At 39.5% G+C, this 12,237-nt stretch overlaps 1 protein-coding gene across 4 annotated transcripts in view; it reads left to right on the top strand.

Moving 5' to 3' along the window:
- Nucleotides 1-12,237, top strand: part of ASTN2 (astrotactin 2) — a 1,286,255-nt gene that overhangs the window by 152,558 nt on the left and 1,121,460 nt on the right. For 3 of the 4 annotated variants that reach the window (XM_060200048.1, XM_007521936.3, XM_060200047.1), the window contains exon 2: nt 1,263-1,450. In XM_060200048.1, coding sequence (XP_060056031.1) covers nt 1,263-1,450 — 188 coding nt within the window. Of the gene's footprint in view, nt 1-1,262; nt 1,451-3,624; nt 3,684-12,237 lie in introns of those variants that run through there. The other variant, XM_060200049.1, reaches the window with a different exon arrangement.

Raw genomic sequence — 12,237 nt, 5'->3', positions numbered from 1 at the left:
GCTTTTGTCTCTCCAAATAAAATCTCATTTGAGCGAAGAAGACCTGATAGTTCTCCTTACCATATTTTTACTTTATTCATGAAGCAGACTAATAGACCTTATCCTTCTAGAATTTGTCCTCTAACTGACACTGATATGAAAATATTGTATAATCCAGCTGCTATGGTACATCTGGTTCCTTACACCATCACCCTTCTTCAAATGAGGCGATATTACATGGGTGCAATTTAACAACAATACTATTAGAATGCTAACCACGTTTTAAAAGTATGTACAGAAGAAATGTTAGCATAAGCTGAAAAGTTAGATACTTTAATTGAGGAAACCTGACTGTACGACTTACTAGAAAGTCTTCTCACTTGTTATATGAAAATGTTGGGGTGTCAAGTATTTCTAGTCATGCAAACTTTCACTCCAGTACCCTTCTCTTAGTCATGTAGTATGTACACTGCAAAGAATGACACTTCTCCAGTGGAAGTAAGAGAAACAAGCTCAGGACAAATCATCTGTCATCTTTTCTTGTATAGGTGCCCCAGAAGCACCTTGGCTGGGTTAAATGGTCTCTTGGGCCTTTCAGTTCTAAGGTTTTATAGTTCTGCCATAAGCACTTCCAGCTTAGTTTTTAAAGTTCCCATCTGAATCCCTACTATTTTCATAGATGCCATTTATCTGTGTTCAGCTTCCTACTCTCTAGTAAGCACTTTATCCTCTTAGTTCCTAGACTCTCTTGTTGGGGTCACATGAATGACCATGGTTCTATATACAAGAGCACCAGCCCAATCTTGATTTAAGTTCTGCCTCTGTTACTCTTTTGCTTGAAACACTGTCCTCAGCTTACCTGTCTACAAATAGAACTGATTTTATGACTCATAGATTTAGAGTGTGATTGTGTGTGTGTGTACCCAGGTCCTCATGTATATATGTATGATTTCATCATCTGAGGAATTATTTTCACTGAGGGAGTGGGGGGAGATATTTTGCTGGAGCGTTTCCCAGTTGCACAGAACCTCACATGTATTACTGGAGTGCTAACCTGGGTCATGCTTATGAAAAGGCACATGTGCTACCCATTGTGCTATCTTTTCAACACAGAGATCATTGATTTGATATGGAAAAGAGCACATTAGAGGGGATTTGTTTCTACTAGAATAGGAAAAGAACAAATGCCTTCTGAGTTCCTGAATGTGTTTGATTGTTTTCTGTCCCCTGAGCAATGAGGCTAGACACATGTCTCACATAGCACCTTGAATCTTGTCTTGCAGAGATGTCTGGTACAGCAGCGGATATCTCACTGGTGCACTGGAGACAGCAGTGGCTGGAGAATGGCACATTGTACTTCCACGTTTCCATGAGCAGCTCTGGGCAACTGGCCCGGGCCACTGCTCCCACACTCCAGGAGCCCTCAGAGATTGTAGAGGAGCAAATGCACATTCTTCACATTTCTGTCATGGTGAGTGAGAGGGAACTTGGGGCAGGGGGTTAGCTTTGAAGACAGAGGGAGGTAAGGATGATGTGGGGCTATGGTAGAGCAAAGGGGAGGGGCTGTCAGCAGGTGGAGGGAAAGAACTGGCCAAATGCAAGAGGTTAGAATGACGAACAGAAGGTCAAATGGATTCTCAGAGTCACTTGGGCTGATGTATACATACCCATCATCTGTCAGCTGTGACAAACTAATTGTGCTTCAGAAAAGAAAATAAAGAGTCTCTAACTCCTTGGTCTTTTGGCAGACATCTCCAGTAAGAGCTGTTTAACATCTGTCACGTGCTTGGCCTGCTTTGTCAATGGCTGAGGTTCAGTGCTCTAAAATACATCTGGCCTTTCCAGGAATAACTGAGCAGGCACAATCAGTGAGAAACAGGAATGGGGCTGCACTGGCCCACATGCCCTTGATGTTCCAGTTACTTAACCTTCATAATACCCCCTGCAGTGTAGATACTGTTATACTGGGCCCTGGCTCCCCTAGCTGTAGTTGCTGTGGTCACACTTAGAAGCCCTTCTGCTTCCCTCATGTTATCATTGTGAATTATAGTCATAAAAGCAGAGAAATTCACCCAAAGTCACATAGTAGGTAAGAGATGGAGCTCCCTGCGCCAGGTGGCAGTGCATCTGCTTAAGTGCATATGCTGCCATGCTTAATGACTGAGGTTCAAACTCCAACCTCCAGGGAGGTGGAAGGGGGTAGATTCCCAAACAGTGAAACAATGTTGTAGGTGTTTCTATTTCTCTTTCCCTTCCCTTTCTGTCCATCTTTTTTTCTCTGAGTATTTTCCTTCCCTGCCAAATAAAAGACAGAGAAAAGAAAAATGGTCATAGGAAGTGGTAGAGTCATCATGTAGGCACTGAACTCCAGTAATAATCTTGGTAGCGAAAAAAAACAAAAAAGGGGGGGGGTATACTTTCTTTTGACTATCTGAGCCAAAGCATATGGACTGAACCCTGTCCTCAATGATCTTTTTCATCTTGTTGCAAGAATTTGCTTGTGAATATAACTTGTAAAATGTTATAAGCATTCTGCTGGGCACACATGTTGACCCATTATCTTATTGTGTTCTTATTGTGGGTTCATACAGTAAGGATACCATCTTCACATTTGAAATGAAGTGTTACATACAGAGAGGCTAAATGTCCTCCTATCTCTGTTGGCCCCTGAGTCTCCTATCTTTTTAAAGAAGGCTCTGAATGCTGAAGTCATTTGAATGTCTAAAATGTGTGTGGGCTCATACTAATGGTTTCTGTGAAAAGCTGTAATTAAAGCTTTTCACATCAGATAGTAAAAACCAAATGTAGTATATACATAGAGTTTAATGTTTTCTGGACAGATTAGCTAATAGCAACACATGACATCCACCTCTCATTACCTCAATGTTTGTAACTCCTCAAGCCACTGTCAGGTTATTTTCTCTTTTAACAGAGTTGCATGAGGGTAAGTAATATAATCCCCATCCTTGTGTGAGTAAAGCATGAAACACTAGGTATAAGGCCATTCCCTTGGCCCCTTCATTTATTCTTTCTCTCTAATAACCATTTTCAGTAAGAGTTTGTAATGGAATAGCCTTTGCTTTTTAGTCTCTGTTCCCTAGTTCCTCTTTAACATCGTGCATTAGGCCTTCCCATCAAGACTGAGAAAGAGCGTGGACTTTTTCTCATTTTGGAAACATACACACATACCCCAGCCAGACAGCAACTTTAATTTTGGACCTAACGCATGCTCATCATGTGGAAGAACAAATCAAGGCCTTTGTGTTATTCATGGAGTGAGTGTGATAGACTTTTCCCATGTATATATTTAGCAGATGTTACAGCCACATACCAAATGAGGACCTGCATGCCAGCTTTGGGGTGCAAGTTTGTACACACCACCTAAAGGCTCTCAGTTTGGTATTAGTAGTTAAGATGATTTGAGCGAGTGGGGTTGTACTTCCTTTAGTGTTTGTGACTGGGGATCAGTTTGACCAATATTCATTAGACATTTTACTCTATTTTAGCATAGCATTTAATTACACACATCTTCCTGAGACCCTACAACCTAGATGTAGAGAAATGAATTTTCTCTACCTCCAGGCCCTAGGTTTGGTTCCACTAAATCAGATTCAGTCTCCCTGAAGACTGTAGATATTCATCACTTTTCACTTTTGCTGAGTGGGAAGAAAAACTCTAAGAATCAGATGACTTTGAAATTACCAGTAACTCCGGATGTGGTTGTCAGAGTATGCTATCCTAAGGTTGAATGTTCAGACCCTCTCTGCTCACATACTAAATTGACCCAAGGCATTGATGACTGATCTCACCACTTATTTTCTCCCTTTAAAGCTCCAGTACATGTATCTTTTCTATCTTAGGGGACAGAATCATGGCCAGGTAATTCTGAGCCTCTCAGTACCCATTTATGGTGGCCTGGCTTCTTATAAGTGGATATTCCTGAGAGAATACTGTCCTCTATCTAGAGGTTGAACTACCTCCGTGTTATATGCATGGATTCCAGTGTCCAAGAGCGTGGGTATTTATTTCACCTCTGCTAATAGCACTCTGGGGATTCTTGGGCAAAACATTTAATTATTCTGTGTCATTTATCATCTATAGTATGAGACATGTACTACAACTTATTATGCATACTAAAACTTAGACCAAGCACTTGGTTTTATTATTGTAGCTTTTTCTTTACTTAGGTACTTTTATTTACCACTGGGGGCACTTTAGTTGAAATTATTTAATATTGATCATTATGACCTTTCATACCAAAGGTGAATAGACTAAGTTCCAAATATAGACCAAGGTCTTTATGGAATTCTCTAACTAGTCAGCTCTGCTTGGCCTGAAACATGGGTCTCTCATTGGCTCTGACATTGTCCTTACCATTCTGGCAGAGATAACTGAACAATAACGAAAGAGTGGTTCTTCTAATCAACCTTCCCACCTATACCTACAACTCTTCAATATGGCATTCACAGTGATTGTGATTTTTCTCTCAGTTTAACAGATTAGAAATTGGAGACTCAAGGAGTTTATTTGCCTTGCATAAGGCTGCATAGTTAAAGAGAAGACTGTCCTGGGAATAGGATTTCCTCATGACTCTAAACTCATGTCAAAGTTAATTACTCAGGTCTTCTTGGCTAATAAGCTGCCATATTTTACAATGTTTACACTTTGGTGAAGATCTAGTTTGGTTTATGATAAAACTCAAGTTATTCAGTCAAAATTTAAATAAGTCTAGAAACAAGGGTCCATGTTCTCTTTTCTGGGTGGGGGCAGGTAGCATAAGGGTTATGCAAAGAGTCCGTCACACCTGAGGCTTCACATTCCCAGGTTCATTCCCATGCACCACCATAAACCAGAGCTGAGCAGTGTTCTGGTTGATATATATTCTCTTTTCTTAGCACAAGCATCCTGAAGGAATGGAGGGAAGCCCACCCTTGCTTAGTTACTAGAACCAACTATAACCTATGCCTACTGGCTTCGAACCAGTGTGCTATAAACTCATGAACTGAACATTTATTGGGAGGTTGCATCACCTGCCTGTTAATATCCTTAGGGTCATGGAATAAGGTGGTATTTAGTGAACCCAAGGTGAGGAAAAGAGATTGAAGGCTCTTGCCATTTAGTTTGCTGTGTCATGTCCCTTCCTGAGCCACATAGGTGACATGATGCAAAAAGAACTGGGAATAAAATCTCCTTTCTTTTTCCTGATAGTTGTAGTCTGGAGGATAGTTGCTTACCCCCTCACCTTTCTGAGTCTTTATTTCTTTTATGTGTGGTGGTGGTGGTGGTGGTGGTGGTGGTGGTGTGTGTGTGTGTGTGTGTGTGTATGTGTGTTTGTTTACCAATAACTGCTCAACTCTGACTTATGGTGGTGCAGGGGATTGAAGATGAGACTTTGCAACCCCAGCTTTTTTGCATCATTATTATTCTATGTCCTCTGTCATGAGCCTCTATTTTTTTTTATTCAGTTCTCACAGCCTCTCTGTCTCTCTGTCTGTCTCTCTCTTCTTTTTTCTTTTTGCCACCAGGTTTACTGTTGGGACTCAGTGCCTGCACAACCACCACATGGTGGTTTTTTGTTTGTTTGTTTGTTTTTCTTTTTCATATAGAGACAGAGGAAAATAAGGAGCGACATGAAGAAACAGAAAGAGAGACACCTACAACACTGCCCCATAACTCATGAAGCTTCCCCTTTGCAGGGTGGCACTGGGGCTGGAACCCAGTTCCTTGTGCATGGTAATGTGTACTTGTAACTGAGTGTGCCCCTGTCAGTCCCTCTCACATCAAATTTTAAAGTGCATACTACTTTTGTATTCATTTTATAGATAAGTAATTTGAGATGTTAATAAAATCAGCAGTTATTAGTGTGAAATGGTCACATATTATTTAAGTATTAAAACCAATATTTCACCCTATGCAGGTTAATTCTGGACCTTCTGCGCCTAATCTGTATAGTAGGATGTGTATAGTAGACCATTAATTCTCACCTCTGGGCATTCATTGATAGTTTCCATTATATAGTATGAGTAAATTCTTACAAATAATCACCATTTGAAATCAGTAGGCCTATAAAAGGAGTTTATGACTTGGAAGTCAACTCTAAGGCTGAACAATGTCTTCATTGCTGGTATTATAATCCTGGCCAAATCAGTCCTATTATCTATAAAACCATAGTATTCTTCCTAAATTCTAAATAATTTTCTAAGTACTGAATGAAATTACACATGCAAATATCCTGCACAATGAGAATAATGACTGCCTTCATTGAAGACTTCTTGTCTGCTTCACAATTTCTAGGTGTAGCACATGCAGTATTCCATTTAATTATTCTAATACTTCTGTAGTAGTACTGTTATTGCCCCTCATTTACATACAGATGAGGAATTTGGGAATTAGGTTTTGTTCTTGCTCAAGTTCACTTCACCAGTGGGTGACGAAGATAGAATTCTAATTCTCGTCTTTCTAAATTAAGGTCTATGCTCTTGGGCATAATTTTGCATGCTGTGGTCCCTGACATTAAATAAGTGTTCAAAAAGTGATAGTTATTACCATAGTGCTAGCTGCATTGACAACACTGCTGACAAAATATTTTGATAAAGGGAATGAAAAGTAATATTTGGTTTGATATTAAATAAGAGACTTCTGAAAGTATATTTCTTTCAAAAGAACCATCTTGAAGAAAATACTGCACATTTGTACTGTTCGTTCCCAAAATCAGAACTGTTTGGAAGGGACCATATTTCCTTTCCACTCTGGGGCAAATATTCTAAGATTTTGATACATGCAGAAGTAGAATGACTTGAGTCATCATGTAGTAGTTGAGTTCCTTGTCACTGGGACAGTATGCAAGCCAAGGATAGAAATCCAATTCATCAGTATTTTGAAAGGGACAGTTGTTAAGTTAGGTGGCTATTATATTTCTCAAATTTAAAAGATATATGATTATATGGCATAACATTATATAGAAAAATACTTTGAAGATTATAAAATGCCACATAAATCTACAAAATTATTATTGCTATTCTCAATCAATAGCTTTGTTTAAAGAATGTATGTGATATGGGGAAAATACTTTTAAGAGGTTTCTGTGAAAAATGACTTTAGATCATTCCCTCAACTATTGCATTTATTCATTAAATGGCATATCATACATTTTTTAGCTCATCGATTTAATCACTCAATCATACAATGATTTATTTTCCGGATATACCTAACAATGAAAATTCTATCTACAAGAAAAAAAAAAAAAGAGTAAAGACTCTTAGAAATTAAACACAAGCTCAGAATGACCCAACTACATTGAGACTGGCTACTAAACCTCACTATATCTTTAAAGTTGTCTGAATACTAGTTTCATAGGTTTATAGATAAGACCTGAAATACAATATTTATTTTTGGAAATCACATCATAAGTGAAGCAATTGCTAACTTGGAAAGTTATGATAATCAAAGCAGTGGAGTCTTAAATAATAATGCTAACAAATGTTATAATGCTTACATAGTCAGATAGTAATGAACACATATTTAACTCAGTTCACTACTGCAATCATTATAATTTAGTCAATATCATTATTATTATTGTTTTAATTTTTGAAGAAACATTATTATAGAGAGGGTGACTAAAAACCTTGGACTAAGTGTCCAGAGGTTCATATTCTGGATCCATTAGTAATTTCTTGGCTATGTAACTTAAGTTATTTTCTTCTTCTTCCATTTCCATACTTGTAGTGGGCTGAAGATAGAACTTCCTGTTTTAGAGGGCTGCTCTGTGTTATTATCTTAGATGATGCTCAGAAGGCACATACATGATAGATCTTAACACATGGACAGACCTTCATATTTGAAGGACTTGGCTAAGTATAAATATAGTGCTTAGTCATGACCATGTGGTACTAGTAAAGTACTAAATGACTAAAGAGAAAGGGCATAGGTAGTGTACTCAACATTCATGTCTGAGGCCCTAAAGTTATAGGTTTCATCCATGACACTACCAAATATAGGAGCTGAGCATGGCTCTGGTGTGTGTGTGTGTCTTTCTTCCTCTCTCTCTCTCTCTCTCTCTCTCTCTCTCATAAAATTAAATAATAAAACAAAACAAAACAAAACAAAACTACTACAAAGGGAGTGACCTGAATGGTAAAATGTATTTTCTCTCAGTTCTTGAGGTTTTTCTTTGAGATCAAGGGCAGGGGTAGATAGCATAATGGTTATGCAAACAGACTCTCATACCTGAGGCTCCAAAGTCCCAGGTTCATTTCTCTGCACCACCATAAGTCGGAGCTGAGTAGTGCTTTGGTTTAAAAAAAAAAAAAGAAAGAAAGAAACTCAAAGAAAAGACAAAGTAATGAAGGAAACACCCAAAGGAAGATCATTTTTAAATGATGGCAGAAAGCTTATAGAACCAAGGAAACAAACATGTAGACATGTGATCTGTGTAACAATAAAAACCATGGCATCTCTGTGCTTGATAAGTAGGTCTGGCTGTTTCCTCCTGAGTCTCAGGATCCTCCTCTGTAAATTGAGGTCAAGTTTTTATCACTTGTCATGGATAGAGTACACAGTGCAAATATCCTAAAATAACAGTAGTTTCATGTCAGCTGTGATGAGGAGGAGAGACAGAGGAGATCCGGAGCAGAGAGGGAACACAATTCTTTATTCACACAGACACCTCAAAGTTGGGTGAGAGCACAGCAGTTCGAGCCACGTGGAGCTAGCCAAAATGGCCAACTCACACAGTACCCTTTTCTTCGTCTAATCACCTAGGTGAAAAGCGGGCAAGAGAGCTAGGGGTGAAGAAGAAGGGCTTTTATGGAAATGGGAAGGGAGAGTAGTAACCAAAGCACTCCAACTCTCAAGGGGAATTGACAATGCCCTGAGGGCACAACATGGAGGAACAGGCTCTCCAAGAATGTCCCAACTCTCACGGGAACTAGCAATATCCTGAGGGGACAACATGGCAGATGTGGCTGCATCTGCACAATTTCCCAGTAGTTTCATGTAAGTGGCTGATACTGATATTGATGATATAGATAACCCACTGTTTTCCTTTAGAAAGTATATTTTTTATTTTTATTTTTTTGTCTCCAGGGTTATCACTGGGGCTTGGTGCCTGCACTTTGAGCTCACTGTTTCTGGTGGCCATTTCCCCAACCCCATTTTTATTGGATAGGACAGAGATAAATTGAGAGGGGTGGCAGAGAGAAAGATAGACACCTGCAGCACTACTTCACCAATTGTTAAGCTCCCCCCCTTCAGGAGTGGAGCAGGGCCTCAAACCCAGATCCTTGTGTGGGTCCTTATCCTTAATACTATGTGCACTTAACCAACCAGGTGCATCACCACTAGGCCCCCTAGTTTTCTGTTTGTTTGTTTGTTTGTTTTTATATGGTGTCAAAGCTTTACTTAAGCAAAATACCATTGCCTCATGCCAAAATACTTATTTAAGTTTTTTATAGAGAGGAAAGACACTACATTGGTGCTCCACCATCCATAGAGATGACCATTTGCTGTCCATGTTACTCTTACGTGGTGGCGGGACTGGAACACAAGACCTTGAACGTGACAAGAAGTATGTACTCTACAGTATAAACTATTTCCATACCCAGAAGTTACAATGTTTTAAATACTACATATGTTTGTGAATTAAAAAAATAGATAACATGAACCTTGTAGCTTGGTCTTGACTTGTCTTAATAACAAGAGTTAATTAAAAACCTGAAATGTTCAAAATCAAGCCCCTTTTCCCCACCTGCATGGGGGGAAGCTTTAGAAGTAGTGAAGCAGTGTTCTAGGTGTCTCTTTTTTTTAATTTATTTTTTTTATTTATAAAAAGGAAGCATTGACAAAACCATAGTATAAGAGGGGTAAACCCCACACAGTTCCCACCACCAGATCTCCATATTCCATCCCCTCCCCTGATAGCTTTTCTATTCTTTAACCCTCTGGGAGTATGGACCCAAGGTCATTGTGGGATGCAGAAGGTACAAGATCTGGCTTCTGTAATTACTTCCCTGCTGAACATGGGTGTTGACAGGTTGATCCATATTCCCAGCCTGCCTCTCTCTTTCCATAGTAGGGTAGGGCTTTGGGGATGCTGAGCTCCAGGACACATTGGTGGGGGTTGTCTGTCTAGGAAGTCTGGTCGGCATCATGCTACTAGCATCTGCAACCTGGTGGCTGAAAAGAGAGTTTACATACAAAGCCAAACAAACTGTTGAACAATCATGAACCCAAAGGCTGGAATAGTGCAGATGAAGAGTTGGGAGGTCCTCCGTTTTTTTAGATAGCTAGTAGGCTTATTTTAGTTATATTCCAAAGGGACTGTGGCTATATTAGTTTTTTTTTTTTTTCCTTTTTTCCCCAAGCCTGAAATCTGATATGCAGGTGGATCCTAATTATTGTCTGGGGAGATGATATCATGGCTGGAAAAGGAACAGAAAGGTGCATCTAGGAAAAGAGTAGCTCCCTAATATGGGAAAGAGGTATAAATATTGTTGAATGTAAACCCCATCAATTTGATTTGCTCTGGGGCCCATATTCAGTTTAGGAGCCTATGTGACCTCTACATCCCTCTATATCTGAGCTCACATTCTGTGGTCATGAGGAGGAACATTCCAAGCTGCCCCAATATCAACCTATCCTCCTCAAGTGTAGCATAGAGTATGTTGTCCAGCCTCCCTTCGGAGGGTGGAACATTCTCTACCATTGTTGATCCAGGTTGAGGGCAAGGTCCTATGGGGAGCCCTCAAAGGGGTCTATTTTGTTGTTCCTGATAGAGATAACCAGTAATAATGGAGAGAGGAATGTATTTGAGGTCTAGGCCCATCATGCCTATTTGGGAATATTAGAAATCCCCAACTAGGGCCCCAGCTGATGGAGTGGTTTGATAGTGACTAAAGAGTCATCATTAAAGTATGCCAGTCTCTTGGCCTTTTTCAGCTTTTGCAGTCCTTGCTTTGCTAAGGTTAGCTTTAGAGTGAGAGAACTGTAATAGGGAAGTAATTGAAGAGGGTGTCTAAGTCTAATTAGATACTATTTCATTAGGAACTTTACACTGTTCACTGTAGAATATTGTGTACTCTTGATTTCAGGTATATATTTTGTCCTACTTTATGGAACATATGCTCTAGCTCATGGACTTGAGTCTATATCTAAGTTTTGGGACTTTGTTAAGAAGTTAACCACCTGGAATGGAATTAGAGTATACTATGAAAGGAAAGGTCTCAATAGAGTAATGAAGCTGAAGGGTTGACATTCCATGCCTGACATCTCTGGACACAGTCTGAAGTGAAGCATGCTGAGGTGGTACTTGTTGCATTGATTAGGTTGGGATCCGCAAATGCAGTATTATTTGGTGTGAATTGAGAGAAGCATGTAGGAAAGTCAGCCCCATCCTAGAGGTTCCAAAAATGGGGAAAATATAGGCTCTATAGAGGAAATGTGAGGTTCCTGCTGTCTTAGGGTTATTGCTATAATCACAATATTTGACAATTGGCTTAACTTTGAAAAATCCCTTTGTTAAGATTTGTTGAACACAACATCACCATAATGTATGTCCTTTGACATTATTTGTATATAGCTGTGCCACTAGTTGCTTCTCTTCTCCCTGGTTTATCTAGGCTTTTAAGAGAGTCACATATCAAAGACTCTTCCTATGTATTAAAAATGATTCAGTCTGTGCTTTAAAAACGTTGAGACATACAATCAACTTTTCCCCTCTCATATTAATTAAATAGTGATTTATATGACTACAAATTAACAGGAGTGTACATAAACAGCATTCCCACCACCAAAAGACTATGTCCCATCCCCTCCCCACCCCCACCTCCCTGCCACTCTGTGAAGCTGAACATCCACCCTCACATTCAACCCAGGGATTTTACTTTGGTGCCCTATTCCAAATTTAGTCAAATATTGCTTTGAGTTTCCTTTTCTGTTCTTCTTTCTCAACTTCTGTTTATGAGTGGGAGCATCCCATACTCATTTTTATCTTTTTGACTTAACTCACTTAACATAATTACTTCTAGCTCCATCCAAGATGAGTCAGAGAAGGTGGGTTCATTGTTCTTAATATATTCATAGTATTCCATTGTGTATATATACCACAGCTTTCTCAGCCACTCATCTATTGTTGGGCACCTGGGTTGTTTCCAGGTTTTAGCTATAACAAATTATGCTGCTATGAACATTGGTGTGTAGTTGTCTCTTCTGTCCCTTTCTCTCTGTGTCCTCCTTCTCCCTCAGCTCCTCTCTATTCTTATG

This window comes from Erinaceus europaeus, chromosome 10 (assembly GCF_950295315.1).
Source record: "Erinaceus europaeus chromosome 10, mEriEur2.1, whole genome shotgun sequence".
NCBI lineage: Eukaryota > Metazoa > Chordata > Mammalia > Eulipotyphla > Erinaceidae > Erinaceus > Erinaceus europaeus.
This window is presented reverse-complemented; position numbering and strand designations above follow the sequence as displayed.